The sequence below is a fragment of the Amphiura filiformis genome, chromosome 15 (assembly GCF_039555335.1).
Source record: "Amphiura filiformis chromosome 15, Afil_fr2py, whole genome shotgun sequence".
Taxonomy (NCBI): domain Eukaryota; kingdom Metazoa; phylum Echinodermata; class Ophiuroidea; order Amphilepidida; family Amphiuridae; genus Amphiura; species Amphiura filiformis.
In genome coordinates, this window is record NC_092642.1 from 17,003,266 (window position 1) to 17,029,391 (window position 26,126).

Sequence of the window (26,126 nt, forward strand, 5' to 3'; positions counted from 1 at the left end):
TCATCATGAGCTATCATGGTCCCTTTTTATTTTAAGATGAGGGGTTACTACAAAATTGACTGACACTTTTTTTAATGTGGCCTTTATTTTTTTTATGTGGCCTTTATATTATTCTTTTATTTTCATCTGGTCTTGCACGGCGTCTCTCGCATACAGTCTGCTCGCATAGGGTTATACCGGAACCAATAATGCTTTCTCTTCCCGACCTCTCACCCACATGTATTGTACTGCATCAATAATGTGCACGAGCACACCGTGACACAAGCAGTTGAATGTGATTGCGTTGCATTATACGTCTCTTGGTTTCACTCTCTGCAGCTGATTTTTATATAACTGCCAAAATGCCGCAATACAAGCTTATTTATTTCAATGGCCGAGGCCTTGCTGAGCTCTCCAGACTCATTTTCGCGTATGCGGGTGTCGAATTTGAAGATTTCCGCATGAAAGACAGAGAGGATTTTCTCACTAATTTTAAACCAGGTAAGCTTAAAGTATGCAGCCCGATGTACACGTATCATATACATAGGGCTATAGACTGTTACTAGAATACTTTGGTTATAGGGCTATAGACTGTTATAGGCCCCTACCCTCTCACCCGGGCCTCTCACGTCAGCTAAAAATGTCAGTTTCCCTCCTTGTTTCCCCATTTTCCTCTATTTAAAACTTAATATTCCCCGAATCCCTTCTCATAGTTAACAAGAAATGTCTTTAAAAAAGACGGCGCAGCGATTGAAGAAAAAATGTTGGATTTCACATTCACTGGGAGGACATCAGGCTTAAAAATGAGCTAACGACACTGTAAAAAAGAGAATGCAAGCAGATAAAGTTTGTATTGTTTGTTTCTTTTATTTTGTCTTACAAACCCACGAGGAGGGCACAAATTTATATGCTGAGTACTTAGTTCATTTCTTGGTATAGGCCTACATGTTTTGATGACATTTACTTAAAATGAAAAACGCATTCACAAGTTTATACTTAACATAAATGAGTTATAAGGTTTTATGCATTTGAGCCTTTAATAAGGAATGATTACAAACATAATACTGTGGTATGGGGTAATACATGTACATTTATATTATAATAGCAATTCCTTACTGATAGCATGGATACCCATGGATAGTGTCCAAGTCTGATGACAAGTCTTCAGGTTCATATTGTGGTTTGGATACCATTGACTGACATCGGGTATGGCCATTGCTTTCAATTTTGCGATGAATAGTTATAACATTTTATTAACCAATTACAGGTAGGCCTATTGCTGGAACTTGAGCATTAAGAACAGAGATTAGACTGACCCAAACCCGAGGTCAATATTCAGGGTGTACCAGAAGATATACAGGGTGTAAAAATGAACTTTTTAATGAACATGTGGTATAGTTTTCTTTTCAGGAATATTTTCTCAATCTGAGGACCACAAAATCAAACAGAGCTTGAATTGAAAAAGCCAACCAGAATTATATACTTTATTTTGGGTACGATGTTTGCTTCTATGTATACAGGGTGATCATAATTTACTTCATTATCAGACCTAATTATTTATTCAAACGATTTAATTAGTGCTAATTAGCTGCTTAAACTGCTTTCAGTCATAAATAATCATTCAAAACCAGACAGAATACAATATCTCTTTGTTTGTCACTTTAGACTACACTTGCAATAATTATTCTGAAAATTGACTGTTTTACATAGACGCTTATGAGGCAAGACATGGACAAGCCTGTAAACGTGCTCAATCGTCTGAAATGAGAAGTTACACAAAGTAGGCTACATAATTATTTAGTTGCTACAATTACTGATATCAAATTGGAACTATAATCGGGGATTTTAGTTTTCAAGTCAACATAAAAGGGGAACAAAAGTATATCATGAAACTGATATGAACTTATTTCCATAGACTTTCTATGGTACCCGCCCCCGTCCGCCAACCTGCAAGTTCGTAGCGTAATCATACAATTAATCAGCATCAATGGGAAACCCTGGTTTTGGTGTCAAGTCAAATTAAAATCCGGGGGGCACTCAACTTTGGAAGTGACGGTATGTGCCTGTCAATAGGCCCCTATGTTGAAGTCTATACCCGATGACCCCCTTTTTTAAAGTCATACCCGATGACCCCCTTTTTTTTGGTTGCAGCTACCCATGACCTCCGTTTTTCTAGAATAGTATTATCAAAATGCCACAAAATAGGCCTGATGCCGAAATTGTCAAATTCTCTTATTTCAACAAATTTGTGTGGAGAATTTGGAACAAGAAAATAGATTTTGCTCCATTTTTTTCACAATTTTCTACCCGATGACCCCTTATTTTCAAATATTATAGGCCTACTCAATGACCCCCTTTTTCAAAATCTTATACCCAATGACCCCCTTTTTTAAAACTATCGTTTTTTACCCGATAGGCCCCTACTTCGCGACGCTGGGCACATACCCTATACCCGTCACTTCTGATGTTGAGTGCCCACCCCGGGATTAAAATGAATGAACTAAGTTTTAAAACCGGGCTAATATGAAGGGTGTAAGCATTCATTTTGAAAATATCATTATCATTTCATTTGTTCAAGAAAAATGTCACGCCGCCGTCAGTCTTTTGGGAGTCTCAACTTATAACACATGGTCCTTTCCCGGGGGACCTTTACACCATTGGGCCTATCTATTTCATATCCAGACCGAATATTTAGATATAAATAAAGCAACTTGAAACAATAATGATGGAGAAATTATCACTTTCGTAAAAACAAAATAGTATTGTCCACAACACAGAAGTCCTAAACAAACTGTAGGCCGAAACAACGGCCGAAAATTGCATAAGATGACGTGTGTACATTGTACATGTACCGCAATACTTTTAGTATCAAAAACTGCATTCGGTACATGATTTTACAGGTTCACTTTACCATGCTTACAGCACTATTACGAGTGTCAAATGCGGGAAAATCCCGGGGAAAATCCGTCAAGGTGTCCCGAAGAATAATCATTTACAGTTGAGTCACCGGCCATCTCGTTTGCGTATCCATATTTAACTTATATTAAAGCGCCTCTAATTGACGTCCATGCACTGTTACTGTGCGACAAACCTTTGTTTTAATAATTCATATACTTCAGACAGCACGCTGTGATTGGATGTATGTAAATTAAGTGATGTATCCGAGTTGATGCTTTGTTGATTTAATACATACATGCACTATAATGTTCCCTGCGCTGTTACTGTGCGAACAACCTTTCTTTATCATTACTTTTGACAGAACAGCTTACTGCACATGTGATCACAAGCTATCACACGTGAATCAGTTTTTGAAAGCTAACTCCCCATGTTTACTCCATATTCCTCCGCCGGCAAAAACATAGCCCCATGATAAAAATAACTCATCAGTTAGGCTATGATTATTTTCTTCAAATGTGGTTGTCGGGTTCAGTATAGGCCAAGATGTATAGGCCTACCACAATAACAATAAAACAATTCCCACAAGATAATTACTTGATACCGGTATGTATAATATCTCAATCTAAACCTGAGGTATATGGTCTCAGATCTAAACCAAATTCAGTACCACTGACGTCATCTCTGCAGCTCTGTCTACCTACCAAGTTATCAATTTTTTTCTATGGCATGTGCAAGGTATTCTACCGGGGCAATACGCTAGGATAAATTATTACTTGTGCTGTGATAGTTGCCATCTGCGACGTGATTGGAAATTATGCATATTTACAGAAACATAGGCTAAACTATAAACTGTTAAAATACATCACGCATTTTGCTAGTACAAAGGCATCTTACCATTTTACTAGAAATGTACTATCTCCACGGACGCTACGCCAACTCAGCGAACTCATGCATATGCAAACGATCCCAATCCCTATGCTTAATTGGCAGGACGCATGCTCAGCTAATGCTTGTAGCTAATATTCCTCATGCAAGGAGCCCAGGTTGAGTGTGTTGTTGAAAATCATTGCATTAAAAGACACTTCTTTCAATGAAATCGCATATAAAATCAATGGATACACAACCAAAATTCTACAAAAGTCAATCTTTATATTAATAAAGCTACCGATGTGTACAAAAAACTTAAATGGTACAAAATGCCTTTCACATACGAAAATTTCAGTATAGTAACACCCAGCCAATTCAGAATTAATGCAGCGCTGCAGCGCTGCTGCAATAATGCAGCGCTGCTGCAAAAAAAATACAGATTCCCCACTGAAGACTCGGGCTGAAGACGGGGCTGAAGACCCTTCACAAAATTCAGATTAACTCGCACTCCTCCCCAATATTGAACGGTCCCTAATTAGGATATATGGCTTCAGTGTTGTGAAAAGAAATTGGGCAATAAGTTTAGGGGATGTGCTGTAATAATGCGCTAGCCCTGGGAGCGTAAAAAGGGGTTGGGCAATAATTTGTTTGTTTTGGCTTGCTGAAGGGGAGAGGGGCAAAAGCCGGGGGAAAAAGTGATTTTGGCACACTTGTAAACCTAAACTATTATAAGGGACACCTGAAAAAAGGCTTGGTAAAACTGTGCAGAAACAGTAGTGGCGTAAACAGGGGGAGCTGCCCCCGACACAAAAAACTGGGAAGAAGAGCAAAATAATAGGGAAGAGGGACGGAAAGAAAAGGAGAGAAGAAAAAAGAGAAAGAAGAAGAGAAATGGAAAGAAAAAGAAGGGAAGGGGTAGGAAGAGAAAGGGAAAAGAAAAAGGAGGGAAGAAAAAGGGGAAAGGAGAAGAGAAAAGGGAAAATCAAGGATAACTGTTGTACACATTTTAGTGCAGCTTCAAACAAATTTACTTTCATTGTGAAATTTGTAGGCCTACTCTGAAACATTGACCTTTTTAGCTTCTAATAGCCTAAAAAAAAAACCAGGAACTGCCAGGGCTTCCCCTCTGGACCCCACCCGTTCAACGCTTGAGCGACAACTTCTAATCAGAAATTGGGAAATTTTAATCTCCCCCGGAAGGTCAGATCAGGCGACTGTAAATATGCTAAATTTCCTGCTCGCTCCACTCCAATTTGTAATATCCAAAAGGTTTGCAAATTTGTATCCCAAAAAATTGACATGTGCAAAGGCTAGGCATGGGGACTAGCAATTTGGCATGCCATTTGAAAGTTTTCCCAGGGGCTCATAATTATTGCCCTTATAAAACATGGGGAGAGGATAAATTTCAGGACAGACCAAGAAACTTTTGACAAACCAAAAGAGGGGAGCAATTTTTGACAGATTGAAGGGGACTAGCGATTTTTGGCACATTTATGGGACATCTTATATAATAAGACGCTCTGAAAAACGGCATAGGAAAACACTCTGGTCGCATGTCATAAGGTGGTCCAGAACATAGTAATAAATCATCAAAAATGTATTTTTTATTTATATTTTATAAATATCACTGACAAAAAATTTACCCTGAAAATATGTTGCGTTTTTGTTACAACAGCCAGACTTCTATGTAAATATATATTTTAAAATTTTCCTCAAATTGGACCCTGATATAAATTTCAAATTTAAACCTGTATGTGGTTTTGTTACAAATTTTAAACATCAGAACATGTTCTCTACTAAGCCTACATTAACCTAGTTCATGAAACAAATTTCTGAAAACCAGATCTGATTTATACAGGGTGCCCCCAAAACAAATTTTAAAGTAGTAATTTTGCAAAAGTGACAATAATTGTTTTATATTAGCTTCAACAACTTTTTAAATGCAATATTAAGATTCCTCATGCAATTTCCATTCAGAAAATGTATACTCTTCTCAGGATTTAAAAATTATTATCGAGTGTGTTATGATATATCGTCATCATTTGCGGTCAAAAACAATGAAATACATAAGAAAAATTTGAACCACAATGTGTGACCATTTTACAAAGAGCAATGATGGAAACAGTTTTATGTTCCTAAACTAAACCACAGATTCATTACGCATGATATAATACATGAATTCAAGAAAAGTTGCCCAAAACAGAAAACCCATATACTTGACAATGGACCACCGCCACCTGCACCACCGCCAACTGCACCACCGCCACCTGCACCACCGCCAACTGCACCACCGCCAACTGCACCACCGCCCCTCCATGGGTCTCTTCAAATTAATGTGTTATTTATCCATTTTCTATCTTCAGTTTTACCAACTGGAAGGGTCCCCGTGCTTGAAGTAGATGGTAAACAGTACGCAGAAAGTGCTGCTATAGCTCGATACCTTGCTAGAGAATTCAGTAAGTATACTGATCAATAAATGATGATGATGATAGTGATGATGATGATGATGACGATGACGATGATGATGATGATGATGATGATGATAATGATGATGATGATGATGATGATAAGATTGATATCATGATTTATATTCGCCAGCGAAGTGGTTACGTAACTCCCTGGTAACTAGATCACGCATCTTTTGGAATTGGTAGTATGCCATAGACTTTATGTTGCGATCATTTCGATCGTGGTGCAGAATCAAAAGCGTGATCCAGTTGGCATGGTAATAATCGGATTACACGTAACACTTCGCTGGCGAATTGATGATGATTCAGGAGATGATTAGACCTTGATAGAGATTCAGGTGGTGATTTATGATAAATAAGGTTAAAGGATGATCAGATGATTTATGATGATAGTGATGATGATGACAACTATATAAAGATGATGGAAATCAGTTTTAGATTTTGTTATAAATTGAATAATAAAGAATGAAATTCTGCTATTTGAACGTTACATTATTCACAAAATTATGAAAACCAAAGCTATATAGTGTGTTCTATTTTTAATATGTACAGAACTGTATGGCAAAGATAACCTGGAAGCCTTACAAATAGATGGTATTCTGGATACGATGAATGATATCCGCATGGCACTAATGCCTATATTCCGTGAGCAGGATGAAGCCAAAAAGGTAACCATACTCCATGTTGAACATGTTGAATCCTTTCATCCGTTATTTTTCTAGGGACCAATCAATACTTATATGACAGGGGGTTTATGAATCCCCCCTTTTAAACCCAATGTCTTTATGATAGGCCTAATATATTTTAAAGCGAAGTCTGTCACTGACGAACAACATATTCTCCACACTTTTCAGATTTTTTTTTAGTGCACGTTTATAATGTTTACTTTTGTATGAAAGTCAAAGATAAGGGACCGTTCAGTATTTACGCCAGGGGGAAGGCCCGGGGGAAGGTGGAGTATTTGACCAAAAAATGACAAACAAAATTGCGTTACATGCCCCGCTCGTCTGAAATTTTCGGATTTCCCTTTTTCTCCATTTGAAATTTAACATTCCCCTAATGATGTAAGAAAAGAAAATTCAGATTCCACCTAAAGACCTCCACGGAAAAAAATGGGATTTCCCCTTAAAACACAAATTCGCCCCTGACGTAAATATTGGCTCCGCACTGATGTCACATTAAATATCCTCGATTTGAGGCATTATGTTCACTCTGAAAATGAAAAAAAAAACCGCATTTCACATTAATGTTTCCAGGTACGTCACCATATCACATCACCTACTTGAACAAACTTTGTGCTTGTTGATCAACTCGTGGATCAGAATCAAAATTTATTGTGTAGGCCTACATGTTTTAATGTGGCCAAATTGTAACAAATGGTGATATCAAGGTTATTAAAAACTTTTATTCCAGGCCGAGCTGAAGAAGAAGGCAGTGGAGGAAAGCATACCAGCGGTAATGGCCATCCTGGAGAAACTAGTTGGAGACGTGTTCGTCGGCAACTCGGTAGGTTCAAGTTCGGAAGATCACACTCACTATGTGGACGATTTAGGTCATGTCTTCCACAGGGGGTGTATGTATTTCAACTGGTATAGCCTAATTAGTCTTAACCTAAAAACATAAAACATAGTCCTTCGCCGCGAGTTGATTTCGACCGCTCTCCACACAAACCGTCTGGCAATAACGCAGTTTCTAATTGGCTATAGAGATATAACACCAAATAATCATATACGGGATGGGAACCAGCGTATAACACACTCTGAAAGAAAAGGAGCTAAAAGGGTTATAAAATCTGTCCACATATGGAATATAACGAACCAAAAAGGTTCTTCAAAGGGATAAAGCTAAAACGGTTCTTTCAGTTTAAATAATTTTTTCTTGAGGGTTCCATATAGAGGACAAATATGTTCTTTAATGCTTTTTAGAACTTTTTGCTGAAAGTGCATGCATGAGCCGATTAACCTTTTGAAAGCCTTCTTCCAATTCGTGCTTGATGACGTCATGGGAAACAAGAAATGTCTTTAAAAAAGACGGCGCAGTGAATGAAGAAAAAATGTTGGATTTCACATTCACTGAGAGGACCTTTGGCTTAAAAATGAGCTTTAAGTTTTAGAAACGACACTGTAAAAAGGAGAATGATGTTTGTTTCCTTTATTTTATTTTGTCTTAAAAACCCACAATGAGGGCACAAATTAATTTATATGCTGAGTACTTAGTTCATTTCTTGGTATACTTAATAACATATGATGACATTTACTTAAAATGAAGAACATAATTATTCTCAAGTTTGTACTTAACATAAATGAGTTAAAAGTTGTATGCATTTGAGCCTTTAATAAGGCCTAGGAATGATTATAAACATAATACTGTGGTATGGGGTAATAGCAATTCCTCATTGATAGCATGGATAGTGTCTAAGTCTGATGACGAGTCTTCAGGTTCATATTGTGGTTTGGATATACCATTGACTGACATCGGGTATGGCCATTGTTTTCAATTTTGCGATGAATAGTTATATCATTTTATGAACCAATTACAGGTAGGCCTATTTCTGGAAAGCATTAAGAACAGAGATTAAACTGACCAAAATTCGAAATCAATATTCAGGGTGTACTAGATGATATACAGTGTGTAAAAATGAACTTTTTAAGGAACATGTGGTATATTTTTCTTTTCAGGAATATTTTCTCAATCTGAGGACCACAAAATCAAACAGAGCTTGAATTGAAAAAAGCCAACCAGAAATATACTTTATTTTGGGTGCGATGTTTGCTTCTATGTATACAGGGTGATCAAAATTTACTTCATTAACAGACCTAATTATTTATTCAAACGGTTTAATTAGTGCTAATTAGCTGCTTAAACTGCTTTCAGTCATAAATACTCATTCCAAACCAGAGAATACAATATCTCTTTGTCACTTTTAGACTACACTTGCAATTCTGATAATTGACTGTTTTACATAGACCCCTATGAGGGGTGTAAGTATTCATTTTGAAAATATCATTATCATTTCATTTGTTCAAGAAAAATGTCACGCCGTCAGTCTTTTGGGAGTCTCAACTTATAACCGCATGGTCCTTTACACTGCGCCATTAGGCCTATCAATTTAATACCCAGACCGAATAGGCTATTTAGTAATAAATAAAGCAACTTGAAACAAAATGATGGAGAAATTATCACTTTCGTAAAAACAAAATAGTATGGTCCACAACAAAGAAGTCCTAAACAAACTGTAGGCCGAAACAACGGCCGAAAATTGCATAATAATAGCTGACATGTACCGCAATATCAAAAACTGCATTTGGTACATTTTACAGGTTCACTTTACCATGCTTACAGCACGGTGTGTCAATTGCGGGAAAATCCGTCAAGGTGTCCCGAAGAATAATCATTTACAGTTGAGTCACGGTCACCGGCCATCTCGTTTGCATATCCATATTAAACTACAGCGCCTCTAATGACGTGCATGCACTGTTACTGTGCGACTGAACAACCTTTGTTTATTACTTTAGACAGATCAGCACGCTGTGATTGGATGTACTATGTAAATAAGTAAGTTGTTGTTGTAATGGTAACACACCATACTTTGGTAACACGAAACTTCACCCATCCCATCCACATGTAATGACACGTGATACAGTTTTTGAAAGCTAACTCCCCAGGCTAAATCCATATTCCTCCGCCGGCAAAAATATAGCCCATGATAAAATTAATCATAGTCAGTGGCGGCGCCACAGGGGCGCATGGGGGAAATGCCCCAGTCAGAACTCTTGCCCCCCTGTTGCCCCCCTGTTGCCCCCCCAGAAAAAACCCAAAATTACGAAAATTTCCACTTTTTACGGTAATTTTGCGCAAACTTTGTTGATTTTGCCCCCCCTGAAATTCACTTTGCCCCCCTAATGCCCCCCCCGAAAAAAATTTCCTGGCGCCGCCACTGATCATAGTTATAATTATTTTCTTCAAATGTGGTTGTCGGGTTCAGTATACCACAATTAATACAACAATAAAACAATTCCCACCAGATAATTACTTGATATGTAGGCCTATACTTTCTCAATCTAAACCTGAGGTATAATATGGTTTCAGATCTAAACCAAAATCAGTACCACTGACGTCATCTCTGTCTTTATCAAAATTTGTCTATGGCATATGCAAGGTAGGCCTATTCTACCGGGGCAATACACTAGGATAAATTATTACTTGTGCTGTGATAGTTGCCATCTGCGACGTGATTGGAAATTATGCACATTTACAAAAACATAGGCCTACGTTTAAACTGCTAAAATACATCACGCATTTTGACTATAAACTCATCTATACCATTTTACTAGAAATGTACTATCTCCAAGGACGCTACGACCAACTCAACGAACTCATGCATATGCAAACGAGCCCAATCCCTATGCTAAATCAGGGGTGTGAGAGTAGAAATTGACAGGACGCATGCTCAGCTAATGCTTGTAGCTAATATTCCTCATGCAAGGAGCCCAGGTTGAGTGTGTTGTTGAAAATCATTGCATTAAAAACACTTCTTTCAATGAAATCGCATATAAAATCAATGGATACACAACCAAAATTCTACAAAAGTCAATCTTTATATTAATAAAGCTATCGATGTGTACGAAAAACTTCAGTGGTACAAAATGCCTTTCACATTCGAAAATTTCAGTATAGTAACACCCAGCCAATTCAGAATTAATGCAGCACTGCTGCAAAAATCTAGCCAATCAAAAAGTATTCGTGCTGTTATATACATTGGCAGAGGGTTTGTGTGTGTGGTATGAGGGGCGTATCGAACTGGCGTTCGAGAGGACTACATCCTGTACACATGAAACATACAAATTATGAACATGATAAATATATAAGTGACCCTCGTGATCCTCATTCTTGTCGTCATTGAGACAATTTCAATATCATTCTTTGATATTATAGTAGGCCCCCTACTATAAGACTGCTCACAGGAGAGCACCAAGTTTCGTTTTATCGCCAGCCCATTCGGGGCTGGTACCTGTTTCAGGTTTGGGGTCAGTTTACTCAAGAGATTATATTTTAGTGGTATTGGAATGATTTTTTTTATTACTTTTTGTGGTTAAATTTTTTTTTAAAATATTTTAATTCGATTTGTTAGGAAAAGTAAGTATGTTTTGCCGTTTCAACGAACGAAAACGAATGAGTAGGCCTATTACCAAAGTTATGTTTGAACTAATTAATTATGACTTTAAAAGTTTAAAGGCCTAAATGTAACAATAATAGTTATATATAGCATCATATGGTCAGCAGAAGAAAATCTGACATCACCTATGATATCATATCAGTGTCCTTGACCGGGGGTCCTTACTCCTTGACCACTGAACAGCGTGATATCATGTTGATAACAGATCTATACAGGGTGTATCAAAATGATTGGTACCGGGCTATGTGACATTTTCAAAAATATATCAAAAATATAAAACTGCTAATTAATATATTTTTTGTACTATAAATAGAAAGGGGCATATGTTAACTTATTGATCTATTAATCTGAAGTTGATAGGTTGATACATCTGGGAGCTATTGTCATTTAAACGAAGATCGACGTAATCATGGTTTGACTTACACAACACAAGATGAATAGGTTCACTGCTTGAACCATTTATTGCATACATATTCTTCAATATCTCACCTCAGTATACATAACATAAAATTGCTTTACATGTGCTTTTAGAAAGATAGTTCCTGAAGTCCCTGCCTTATGACTCTGGCAGTGTGAGGTGAAACCCTATCTTGAAAGAACTTGGATGGGTCCATTCTGTAACTGCCCATATCAAATTGTGAAGCATTGCAAGTTATAGCATGTTTGCATGGGATACGCCTTGCTCTTAGAAACTGTCTCCTAAATCTTCTCTGTACTTCTCCATAGCTTCGTGTCGACCAGTGATTCTTAACTATGAATGCACACTGAAGTGTGGAATACTGTGGAGCCATTCCAATAACTTTTACCAGGTCTAAACTAACCTACACTGTCTACAGTCTATAGCCATTCTGCCACACCGCACCATCTACTTAGTAATCTCAAAAATACAATTTAAATTACCGCCCTGGATGGTGTTGATTCGCAAACTTCTTTCACCCCACATAAATTATTCAAGTCAATAATATTACTCTCAAGCAATAAATATTGATTATTACATTAATATATATTATGAATGAAGAAATAGGCAAGGAAAATATTAAACATTTCCATGATTTTCAACATATCATCCTCACAAGGTATTTGCAGTAAAATAGAGCTTTGAAAATGGTGCGGTACTGATCCAGCGTTACGACGAAAAGTGTAAACACACCTACTTTCCTATAGAATCATGTAACTTCTGAATAGAATGTGCTATCTTTATGATCTAAAATTCTTAGAGAAGATAAAACTACTATAATTACAAATATTTAAACAATTAACCCCAAACTGGCACAAAAAATAGTGAAAAAATTCGACAAAAAATGAGAAGTCTTCGGTACCAATCATTTTGATACACCCTGTAGAATCAAAATCTTCATCATATCCCCGGATCATATCACAGATTCTCAACAATCTGTGATCATATGGACCATATTGATGTGAAGTAGTTATCTATCATATCCTGTGTCGTTTTATGGATAAAAATGACTCAAAATGTTATTGATGAAATGGTTGCTATCATAAACATCAGTTTTGTCTTTTCAACGGGAAAAATCCGATGCAAAATAAAGTTTTTAGGGCCTAGCTATAATATGGGCATAATTTATGCATATAGTATTGAACAATGTACCCCATTTGACATGCACTTATAGATAAATAAATTGTCTTACTTTATTAATTTAATAACTTCTTTATTATAAATAAAATGACACATAACTATTTGATTCATAAAATTACATTCAACAAAATGATTGAAGAGAAAACACACAAGGCACTAGGCAGACTGTTATAGAATGGAGTATGTAAGATGCCATGTCCATAGCTTCGCAGGAGTTTCCGACTAGCAATCAACATGATCAGCCCATTCAGAAAAACACAGTTTAAGAGTGAAGATTGTAGTGAGTAACCAGTCCTTTATAAATGTGCTGGCCACTATCTATTATAATATAGTAGGCTTAAACTATACATTGCGAATTAATTAAGTTATTTTAAAATAAAATGTACATGTAAGTTAACTCAAAAAAACTTTCAATTCTCTTGCCATTCCAAAATGGAACATAATTCCTGGCAAGAGAACTTTTCACTACAGATCATGTTATGCTTGGAATGAACTCCCTCCAGACATCCGCAGAAACTTTTCTTCCATGACCCTTAATACTTTTAAAACCTGTATTTCAGATTTGTGATTAGATTTTTTCAATTTCCACAAATTTATTCAACTTTTGTCTTTTCTTTATATCTGATTGCCAAACATGTACATTGTTATAATATTATCAGCATTTAATCATGTAACTATTGGTGTTACCAGACCTAATGTAAAAATTAACCTGATGTACAATGTAACTAATGTATCTTGTAACTTTTGATTCCATGCATTGCTTTTAATTTAATTTATATTAACCTCTGTTTTGAAATTGTACAATGTATATGTATATTGTGAATTGTCACTCAGGGCCCCCCCTTGGAGATCAGTACTAGTTACTGAAGGGGCTACCCTGGTTAAAGAAAGATTAAATAAATAAATAAATAAAACCGGCAGTGTATATATCGAAAGCAGTGAAATCGGACATTCCTAAGCGAAGATATTGAGTACGTAAGTTCTGGTATTACAAAATTGGAAATTGAGATATCGTGGGTAAAAAGCTGAAAAGACAAAAAAAACCAACGACAACAACAACAACAACAAAACAAACAGACCAGAACAATTTGGAGTACATGTAATGAATTAAAAGAGTTGACATGAGATTAGGAATTAATGTTTTCTGCTGTTTCAGTGTGCATGTTCTCATCGTTGATGGTTTGGTGGACTGTCATGTAGATGTAAGCGTGATCCTAAAAATGCCTTTCACATTGACCAAAACTAATTACAAGACCTCTTCTACATTGAGGCTGGCTTTCCCTTTTAAAGGGAATTTTTATTCATAGATTTAGACAACTTTGTTACCATACTGTAAATTTGTTTTTTTCCTCAGATCACACTTGCTGACATCGCTTTCTTCAGAACAATGGAAATCACTTTGGCACAGGCAGGAAATATCCTGGAAAACTATCCCAAACTAAAAGCTCTCAATGAAAAGATGGGTACAGAACCAAAGATTGCTGCATGGGTGGCCAAACGACCTGAAACGCCATTTTAATAGGACCAAGAATTCTGGATGGCCAAATCATTTAAGACAAGACAGTGTAACATGTAGGCTTATGTTCAAAAATAGTATTTGGTTTGTACCAGTAAAAACTCTCGACTATAAGACCCCTGCTTCTTCGTGTGTTATAGTTAGGGCACAGGGGCGTTGCCAGCAGCGTGCAAACTCATGCAAATTTCCTCCAAGTAGTTTTATTTTCACCGTCCTTGTCTTTATCTCTTTCTTCCCTCATTTCTGTTTTTTCCTTTTTTCTTCCTCTTCTATTTGCCTCCTCCCTTTGTCTCTCACGAGTGTCCTTCTTTTCTTTTCGTTTTTGTTTCTCCGGGTGAGCTCACGCGTGGCCCTGGCTACAATACTGCGTCATTATTATGTTTCACGTAAGATCCTTTGTGAATTGTTTTTTTTTTTTTTAAGAAAGATGTTTTAGTCTCAGGTAAGATATTAGGCATCGCACATTTATAATTATATGTCGGCATCTTAACACAGAGCCAGCCTGCTCATTTAATCGAATTCACATCGATGGCTTAGAACCAGAACTCTTTATGTCCACAATTGATGTTTGATGTTTCCTATCGAAAACATTGGCAGAGACAGCGAGCCTCCGTTGAATTCATTCTCAAACATGTATATATCAGAGGTGTAGAGTCGTTGGCAAGTCGACTCATTTCTCGCAAATATTCGAGTCGAGTGGTACATGTAATAATTATTATATCTTTAACATGTTCGGAATTGGTGAAGCAATACCCTTTATAAAGTGTACACCCGTAGTGGACATAATCAGTTTTTGACTCTAATAAGCCATTGCGGTAGAATATAGCAAGTACAAATGGTATTACATATTTCTCATTTCATTAATTTATTATTTCTTTATTCATTTTAGTCGTCAACTTGACAACCCACGGGTCAGATATTTACGGGTCAAAGCTTTAAAATTGTGCCAGGGATATTGTGATAATAAATAAACGAAAGTAGAGATTTTAACATGAAAATCGTATAAAACATTTTATAAGGCACTACAGGCAAAAAAGAATCAAAGTGCAAACTTGTTACAAATTAAATTACGTGCCTTCAAGGTAGATCCCTATACGAACTGTACAAGTCAAATCAAGTGAAAGATTGTTGAGATGGAGGGAAAAGATCTGTACCCTTTTTGAAATTAAAGCTTTTAAACAAATTTCGGTAATGATCTTCATATCTGACACAAGGAGAGTTCGCCTGATGAACTACCTCAACATTGTTGAGCACTAATGCGTCAATAAACATGGAATCGTTTGCAACTTGGAAGGTCAACAACGTAAGAACGTATGGTTCTAAATTTAGTTGGTCTCATAGGCGTAGATCCCGGGGGGATGGGGGGGATATACCCCCCAATATTTTGCCAGGGGGTGGTCCATACACTCATCCCCCAATGTTGACGTACACCACTTACTAATCATTGTAAACTAAAGAGTTGAAGCACTTGTGTACATGAACAGGTCCAAAGATACATAGGTGGTATGTGTCATACAATGTATTATTTTTAGATAAATAAATGTTTATAATACTGTCACATGTCCGATTCAAACTTTATTTCGTCTGATTTAAAATGGATACTTTTATCTGAAATAGAATGCAAATGTTGAAAAGTCATAAACAGAAAGTAATTATTAAAAACCCCGTTTTGTTAACTTAAAGTGTACCAATTTATAATATTTTGCTCGGAATGCTCGGGGGGAAAGAAGCAAAGAAAGAAAAACACATTCAATATCAGTTTATTTTACATGATACACAATATTAGTAAATGATTTAAATGCATATAAGCCAGATAAGCATAGTGGGCAAACTAAATATATAAATGATTTTATTACTCAATAATAATATTGAATGCAGTATAATTTATAGTGCAGAGACAAGGACACGGCGGGGGACACGGAGAAAGACAAAATTTTGATGTGAAGACAAGACAAAACGAGACAAGGCAACATATGCAGAATTCAAAATACAATTTATTCAAATACATTCTGTAATTGGGTAGAATGATGTATTACATACAACTTACAAGCTATTAATTAATTCTACGACCATCAATTCTTCAAGTGCAACACCGCCATCACTGTTGTAATGGACACAAATCATTTCCAAATTGATGGCGCTGTTGTCTGCTTTCCATTTCTTTAAAGGGAGTGGAGGGCACGACGGTATAAATGCCGCTACGTACATCTCAAAATTTGGATAGAAAGCAGAATATGAAAAATCTGACCCAACCTTTTAATACACCATAGGAGTGAGAGTGGAATCCATTTGGGGGGGGTCTGAGTTGAGGGGAAATCTGATTTGTACCATGGAGGAGAGGGCAACTTAAGGGGGGGGTGAGGGACGGGGAACGGTCTACTATTTTCGTAAATTGTTCAAACCGAACATGTTGAAGTGCCAAATAAAATAATACTTTAATAATATTACGTCACATGAAATAATACGGACATCACACGTTTACATACGAATCCAAACTAACCATGTCAAACCAAAAATCCCGGCTAAAAATACCTTTCCAAACGCGCGTGCACTGTTAGAAAAAAACCTGTATTTTACCGGTAAAATACCGGCGTCCCAGCTGCCAGTATTTTACCGGTAAAATACAGCAACCGTAAACAAGAATTGACCGTTAATTGAACAATTCGTTTGACGGTTGCTGTATTTTACCGGTAAAATACTGGCAGCTGGGACGCCGGTATTTTACCGGTAAAATACAGCAACCATAAACAAGAATTGACCGTTAATTGAACAATTCGTTTGATTTTTTAACGGTTGTACGTTTTCTCCTAAAAAACCGGGTTTTTTTCCTTCGTGCCCGTTACTGGTAAATTAACAGTGGAATAATGCAATAATACGACTTTTAACGTTTTTTAAGAGGTCCTTAAATTCTAATAACAACGTTAATTAACGATAACAGTGTTATTTTATGGTACTTTCTACATAAATGACCCGTTATTTGGAGTATCTGGGCAGTATAAATGCCATCTTCAGCCGTAATATAACACTATACTATCTCTTAATTAACAACATTTTAGGTAAAATGACGCTTGACAATGTCAACAAACGATGTTTTAATGTTATTTAACAGTTGGCGTGAACATACATGATAGATGTTATTTTACTGAGATCGTGTATAATTTCAGTTCTACTGTAAATAAACGTGGCAGAATGTTATTCCATAGTAAAATTGTATATTTCAGGGAGTAACGTAAACAAACTATTGTACTGTAAAATAGCGTTGAAGGCGGTTATTTTACAGTCACTTTGTATATTCCACGTCAGGTCGTTATTTCACAGTCAATTTGTATATTCTAGGTAGCAACGTAAATAAACTTTTGTTCTGTAAAAAATAGCATTGAAGACGTTATTTCAGGAGTAACGTAAATAAACTATTGTACTGTAAAATAGCGTTGAAGGCGGTTATTTCAGTCAATTTGTATATTCCACGTGAGGCCGTTATTTCGCATTCAATTTGTATATTCCAGGTAGTAACGTAAACACAGGTTTGTACTGCAAAATTTACAATACAAACTAGTTTATTTACGTTTAATTGCAGACGTTGCTACAGGTAACGTAAATAAACATCTGAAAATTAAAGTTGTTGACTGATCATTAATTGTTATAAATCATGCCTTCGTAACACATTCATGCTGTGAGTACTCAGCAAACTAATTTGAAAAGGAATAAACAACAAATCACACGAAGGTGTTTTCACAATCTGTTTATTAATCAGCACAGCTGAGATAAACAACAACAAACAGATGAACAAAATCAGTAAAATCTTATAAACATTGGTTTCCTCAAAATGCAGAGAGCCCTTTGTTGAACTAAACCCTCGAAACTTACACATGCAACAAATACAATGTATCAATATACATGTAAATCTGTCAGTCTATATCAAAACGACTTTTGGTACAATAATACAGAGTATGAAAAATGAAATTAAAAAGATTAGTCGTGTCCACACAGTAAGGTTTAAGACATTTAAACCCAGGTTTAAATTCAGATGGATTTAGCGGCGGGTTTAAATTGCTGTCTGAACGATCATCGGATTTAAGTCTAGCAGATTTATCGAGCCCTAAATCCGCCAATTTAACCCTGCTTTTGACCAGGGTTAGTAGCGGGTTTAAGCTTAAATCCGCTGTGTATGAACGGTGTTCGTAGAGCTGTCGGGTTTAAGGGGTAAAAACTAACATAATGCCCATTGAACTACGCAGTTTAGATAGAAGCGAACTCTATTACATGTATTATGCCTATAGGGTGCCGATTTCATGATGGAAGCAGGTATTACGAGTTGAGTTATAAATTTTAGAATTTCATGTTTCATATTTTGATCGCGTTAGGCCCCTACTATATAAAAGTCACGGTCAACGTTTTTAGCTATTCGGGGCAGCAGAGGAAAGGGCAAATTTTCATCATGCTGTAGGCCTATATCATTCGAATTTCAACAACGGGTATTTTCGTGCCAAAGTATTGCTTTGAACTTGAAGATAAAACATCGAAAATTGTCATGTGCACACTTGTACATTTCGTATAATCGAAAGTTCTAAGGAAATATGCTCAAATAGCACATAGTCTAAACCCGGGTTTAAGCTTATTGGATTTAGGCACTAAACCTGACTGTCTGGACGTGCAGAGATTCTATCGGATTTATTTTAATTGCAGCGGATTTATAGGTGATAAAGATAAACCTGGATTTAAATACATGTGAGAACGCAGCTTAAGTTGACTTATTTCCTGTGTAGGCCTAACTAAGTAAATAAGCATTTAATTATTACAAATTTGGTAGCATTTTTAGGAAGTGAAATATAAGTAAAAGTAGGCCTTGATGATTAACTAAGAGTATCTGATTTCTTATTCTCAGACCAAGTCCATCGTTTTGATATGAATTGACACAAATAGCAATAGCAATATAAATAACGTGCTATTTTTTATATTTTCAACAACTTCACTTTCACATAATTTGAGGCCAAAATATAAACTCAAACATAGAAAATCATGTATAGGCCTGCACTGTGAATTCCCTTCTTGGAATTTGTTCATTGAATACTTCTTGATATCTTCTTAATGTTATTTTTGATATTTTTATCAACTTTACACTTTCACATAATTTGTGAGGCCAAAAATATAAACTCAAACATAGAAAATCATGTATAGGCCTAGGCCTGCACTGTGAATTCCCTTCTTGGAATTTGTTCATTGAATACTTCTTGATATCTTCTTAATGTTATTTTTGATATTTTTATCAACTTTACACTTTCACATAATTTGTGAGGCCAAAAATATAAACTCAAACATAGAAAATCATGTATAGGCCTAGGCCTGCACTGTGAATTCGCTTCTTGGAATTTGTTCATTGAATACTTCTTGATATCTTCTTAATGTTATTTTTGATATTTTTATCAACTTTACACTTTCACAAAATTTGTGAGGCCAAAAATATAAACTCAAACAGAGAAAATCATGTATAGGCCTAGGCCTGCACTGTGAATTCCCTTCTTGGAATTTGTTCATTGAATACTTCTTGATATCTTCTTAATGTTATTTTTGATATTTTTATCAACTTTACACTTTCACATAATTTGTGAGGCCAAAAATATAAACTCAAACATAGAAAATCATGTATAGGCCTAGGCCTGCACTGTGAATTCCCTTCTTGGAATTTGTTCATTGAATACTTCTTGATATCCTCTTAATGTTATTTTTGATATTTTTATCAACTTTACACTTTCACAAAATTTGTGAGGCCAAAAATATAAACTCAAACATAGAGAATCATGTATATAAGCCTGCATGGTGAATTTCCCTCTTGGAATTTGTTCATTGAATACTTCTTGGTATCTTCTTAATGCTATTTTGATATTTTTATCAACTTTACACTAAATTCATATAATTTGTGAGGCCAAAAATATAAACTCAAACATAGAAAATCATGTATAGGCCTGCACTGTGAATTCCCTCTTGGAATTTGTACATTGAATACTCCTTGGTATCTTTTTAATGATATCTTTTATATTTTCATCAACTTAAGGAGGAGCTGACCCTTCGCGTTTTTTTTTCATGCACCTAATTACTAACAGTATTCCTGACTATATTCTGAAGAATTGGGAAGGGCTACAAAAACCAAAGTTACCATGACTATAGCCAAGATTACCATCATCATGTCTATGAAGTTTGATTTTGTTTAGCTTTTACAAATTTTCTTCGAGAGTGTAAAATGTTCGAAAAACAAAAGTTTTGAACATTTGACACTATATGCGAAAATCAATAAAAGCTAAACAAAATCAAACTACATAGGAAGGATGGCAAAAACCTTAGCTATATTCATAGCAACTTTCATTTTCTAGCCTTTCCCAATTCTTCACAATACAGGCTAGAGTAGTACCGCTAGGTGCACGAAGGGTCGGCTCCCCCTTAAAACTTTCACAAACTTTTTGTGAGGCCAAAAATATAAACTCAAACATAGAAAATCGTGTATAGGCCTGCACTGTGAATTCCACTCTTGGAATTTGTTCATTGAATACTCCTTGGTATCTTCATAATACTCCATGACTTAAACAGATTACAAAGTCTAGAATAAATACTTGATGACAGAGGCCAAGTCCCAACCCAAACTCACTCCATAAGTAAGCAATGTGCTGGTGGTATGATTTGAACCCAGAATCTCCTGGTCACTAGTCTGTACAATTAACATGATTAATGGTACGGTACTGTAGAACTAATCACAGTAATGCTAGACAAAAAGCATTGATCACTTTTCAATTAGTTTTGAGTGGAATTATCAATCTGTCTTGAGTTTTGCCATAGAGTAGCCCATGTCTCTCACTGGTGAACTATCAGTTCATTTGTAATACTTTTAGCTCCCTTATTTGCGAGTCTCACTATGATTGGCTACTTGGGCAACTGGTGTGTTGCAACTGGTTCGACCACGTATTGTTCGTGTATTACACAATAAACAGTGGCGCAATATTGAACCAGCACTTTTGTTTCACGATTGCCGAAGTTTGAACCCAATCATAGCTCTAGTAACCAGTCACATTTCTCAATTGTTGATATAGATATATGCAACAACCTACTCTGAACAGAATACATAATTCAGAACAGTAAACATCAATTCGACATCTGATGATTTAGATGATAAGATATAGCTTCCTTTATCCGTTCAATTTCAAAGTCTATAGCCAATCACTTTCAAAGTCTTTCAGTTTGTTACATAGTTGGAGGACTTGTGGATGAACGGCTGTCTTCTTGCCTTTCTTTTTACTTCTCTTGGACCCTTGACTAGGGTTGATGCCAAGGAAGCACCTGAAATCAAATTCATACATTCATATCAGTTCATTCAATATCAGTGACAATACATTGTAATTTGTAGTTTTTATTATTGAATAATATTCTATGTAAAAGATTTTCATAGACATTGAATGCTGTTAACATAAGTCACAAACATCTAAGAATATGGTTCATTCATATATCAAAAGGGTTTTGCACTAAATTATTACAACGAAAGGTATTTAAGTTGAAACTTATGCACTACATGGATTTTTCATATTAGTTTATTTTGAAGGACTGTATAATTTTAACATTTTTGACCTACTGTGGACTAACCACTCTACAAATTATGATTTTCCCACTAGTTACAGGCCCATACACATCAACTGACACTGATTGATGATCACATGATTCAGGTGTTTCTGTTTAATGTTAAGGTTGGATTCAGGTACAGCAATTTGTCCATTTGAACTGTTGTTGAAATCTATACAGCATATTTGCCAATAATAAAATGAATATTTTAACTTGTTTCCAGCATTACTAAATACTATTAAAAAAATATCATCAGACATTGGAAGCAATCAAAATATGCACATTATTTAGTTTTCATCATTGTTATTATAATTAAAAAGCTACAAGGGCTACAATAGTACATGTACAATGAAACCAGTAATGAATGACACATTATTTGAATTCCTATGATCATTTTACATAAAACTCCTCAAATCTATTATAAAAGTTTCAAAATTATTGCAAAAGTTTCAAATAAATTGTGAAATAGCTTCTTGCACCCTCAGTTCATCCAATCCATAATGTGTTAGGCGGTACAAAATGTTAATAATGAAAAACACATCACACAACACCTCAAAGCAAATGAAGCAGAGAAATAAACATCCTTATATATAATCTTACCTCTGAATAAATTCCAATGTTGCTCCGATATTCTCAGGGTACTCGAAGTTAAAGACGTAGAATGTAGAGAACCACAGGGCCAATGCTGACAGCTGGTTGGTGATGAGATCAATGACTACCTTCCCATTTATTGTCAGTGAGAACTTGTTAGTGTCAAATGGTGAATCTCCTATTTAAAGTAAAGAAAGATAAAATGCATTGCATACACACAATGAAAGGAATGCCAGTTAAAGGGACAGTCAGTGATTGTACAGAGATTCAACATCCCCTTTTAATAGGTATCACTTTAATTCCAAACTTTTAGCCAAGTCTGACCTTCCGTTTAGAAGTTATGCAATATTGTGTGCATTGCATTGTTCCATAGGCTTCTATGGCGAATTTCTGATGCCCGCGCATCAGAAAATAAAGATTTGACTCTCGTTCACAAACTGTATAGTTTGTGCAAGATTCCTTTTCAGGCTAACCTTCCCCAACAAGCAAAAAAAAAAAAAAGGTATGTGTGAAAAAAAGTTTGACCTTGACCCGCAGATCTCTGACTGTCCCTTTAAGCATTCGCACATGATTTCATATTGAAAACAATAATAAATTCCAAAGCGATTATTGTTTCCAAGTAAAAGTACTACTTTTTCTGAAAGAAAATTTGATGAGGAATTCAAATCTGTGACTATTTTCCTTCAAGTGTAGAAGAAATTTAAAACAAACTGATTTAAAACTATGACAAAATTACATATTTTGGATCTACCTGTAACTTGGTTGGACAACATTATGTTTACATTACAAGTTTGTCTCATTTGAAGGGCTAGTATGTCCTTAACTGATGAACTGGCATCTGTGCAGTTTGATTACTCTCTCAAAATTACATTGAATTAATTTATGAACTGACACAATTAGCAACCAAGATTGGCTCCAACTTTATATTGGGTGATAATGAATAAAACTTAACTTCTAAACCTCCTTTTAGCTACTAGGCCTATGTTTTAAGCTAAAGCAATACTGACATGTCAGGCTATATATTTAGTTCAGAAAATGATCTTTCTTGGCTTTTGTCAGTTAGGCCTAAGTGTTTCCTGACTGGATTATGAGTGTTTGTTGCAAAAATCCACAAGAGAATTTCTATGCTTATTCATTTATTCCCAAAGTTTCATGACCAGGTTTTTGCTCTTTGCTGGATAAAAATCAAATGTGCAAAAATTTAGGTACTTTCCAGAAAAATGTAATTCAAAGATTATTAAAATGTCAATTTAACCTCTCAATGAGCTAAGTCAATTGTCTTTACAAATTTTTAAAGGTAGAAAGCAAATTGATTTTAGAGCTTATTTTTTAGACTACTCTCAGAAATAAGGGTTCTAAAAGGGTTCTTCACTTGTCCTCTATATGGCACCCTTTAAGGTTCTAAAAGGAACCACTAAGACACTCTAGGGAACCTTTATTGGTTCTTAATGTAACAAGCTATAGAACCTTAAAGGGTTCCTGAATTTTCTGTAACCTTTTTTGAGGGTTCAATAGCCAGGGTTCCATATACTGGACAAAAAATGTTTCAGTTGGCACCCCCTTTTTCTGAGAGTGTAAGTGATAATCGATAGCCAATAAAGCCACAATGAATAGAACTTACCATGGGCAACAAGACAAGGTGTTGCCGGTAACTCCAGTGTTTCAATGGTAGAAGCTGAAGTACTTGTCAAGGTCTATTTGAAATATAAAAGAAAATCAAGTTCAGTAAAACATAATTACAAAGTAGCAATGGTATCAATGTGTACATGATCTGATATCGAACATTTAAATAATCTCTCCCTGAAATGTGGCCACTTCACAGCACTGAAAAAAAGCTAAAGGAAAAAAATCAATTCTAATGCCTTTCACTAGGAATGCGACAAACAGCGTTTTGAAACTAAACTTGCAAATTAAATGATACAACATAATATTGTAGCTCAATTTATTGGGAAGAGTATTGTCCTAGTATACAAAGGTTGCCAGTTCTAAAAAAAAAGCACTATTTGAATGTAGGTGTTTTTTTTCAATGTTATGCACCAGCCACGTCTCTGGGGAAAGATATAATATCAATCCAGAGGAAAAAAGGTACTTCTTTCCTAATTATCAGATATTACTTTTTGTAGATTCTTAAATCTTCCATTGACTGTAATTAAAGCATTATTATATGCAATTTGCTCACAGCTCACTAGTGTGCCCTCTATGTACATTTAAAAGAAACTGTAAGAAAACGTTCAAACGCATGTTTTTATATTTAAATAAACAGTAAATTACATTAAATATACAGTCATTTGTTTAATTTTGCACATTACATCGTAAAAAAACCGAAACATTACATTGACAGGAAAACGTATAATTATACTGATTTTTTGACCCAAATGACCCACAGAAAGATAAGCATTGATCTATGGTACCGGTACATGGGCATTTAGATCGTACCATGCACTTAAACCATGTGAACTAAAACAACTAGCGTTTACTTGCCTGTCTCTGTTAAAGTTGACCAGCAAAGAAGCGATCTAGCAAACTTATCAAAGTAAAACACTTCGACGCCACGGTCGTCTTCTTCAAGTCCTATCGGCCGATATACGTCTCATTACAGCGCGCAACGGCTACTCCCCGGGGGCTGCTCCTCTGCATGCGGTATTCTGATACTAACAGCGCATCCTCAGTTCAATCAATTATGCATAATTACCCAGGGAAAACGGTCTATAAAGTATTATTACAGGAGACCTGTGAACTTACGGGTTTTCAAAAAAGAAAATACATTTTTTATTTGTTTGTTTCTGTAAATTTACGGATTTACCAGAACATCCATATTTTTTCTGTAAAATAACATTAATTCCGTAAAAATACGGAATGATTCCGAGTTGTTTGGAATATTTACCGTTAAAACTCTACGGAATATTACGAATATTCTGTATTTTTAAGGAATATTTTCCGTAAGAAACCTCGTTTTATTCTGTATTTTTAATGAATAAGTTTTACGGAATGAATAAATTACAATTTACGGATGTTCCGTAACCCTGCTGCCGGAATGTTCCGTAAAATAACGGAATAGTTTGCTTCTATAAAACTATGAAAATATATCTCAAAACACTTAAAAAGTGAAGTATAATGTTGAAAAACAATTAGGGTCCTATGTGTTTTTACCTGCGGTAGGATCAATTCACATTTATATTATGATTTAATTTGATATTTTTAACAGTGATGGTGTTAATTAAAAAAAAAAAAATGGTGAAAGTCATATTTTACCTGTAAATTAACTTCATACTAATATTTTAACGGTTTAAACGTATGTTTTATTTGTAAATAAACAATAAATTACATTAAAATTAAATTATAAAAAATTTGCAGATTGTATCGTTAAAAAAAACAAACTAAACTTTAGATTGACAGGAAAACGTTAAATTGATGACTTTAGCGTCTTGAAAA

General features: G+C 35.5%; 1 protein-coding gene and 1 long non-coding RNA gene across 2 annotated transcripts; one reads left to right on the forward strand and one right to left on the reverse strand.

Annotated features, from left to right (window-relative positions):
• The first annotated feature begins 235 nt into the window (after positions 1–235).
• On the forward strand, positions 236–16,056 carry LOC140171334 (S-crystallin SL11-like). Its single transcript, XM_072194575.1, has 5 exons — positions 236–480; positions 6,108–6,200; positions 6,765–6,880; positions 7,626–7,718; positions 14,340–16,056. The coding sequence occupies exons 1-5, from the start codon at positions 342–344 to the stop codon at positions 14,502–14,504; spliced, it is 606 nt and encodes a 201-aa protein (XP_072050676.1). The 5' UTR covers positions 236–341; the 3' UTR covers positions 14,505–16,056.
• Positions 16,057–20,448: 4,392 nt separating this feature from the next.
• Positions 20,449–25,867, reverse strand: LOC140171336 (uncharacterized). The gene is made up of 4 exons (XR_011861585.1): positions 25,176–25,867; positions 24,316–24,388; positions 22,704–22,872; positions 20,449–21,827 (listed from the first exon to the last, which is right to left on the reverse strand). It is a non-coding gene; the product is annotated as an uncharacterized lncRNA (long non-coding RNA).
• Positions 25,868–26,126: the final 259 nt, after the last annotated feature.

Coding starts and splice junctions, on each gene's coding strand:
- LOC140171334 (XM_072194575.1), top strand. CDS start 342: ATGCCGCAATACAAGCTTATTTATTTCAATGGCCGAGGCCTTGCTGAG. Junction 6,881..7,625: donor AGCAGGATGAAGCCAAAAAG/GTAACCATACTC, acceptor CTTTTATTCCAG/GCCGAGCTGAAGAAGAAGGC. Junction 7,719..14,339: donor ACGTGTTCGTCGGCAACTCG/GTAGGTTCAAGT, acceptor TTTTTTCCTCAG/ATCACACTTGCTGACATCGC.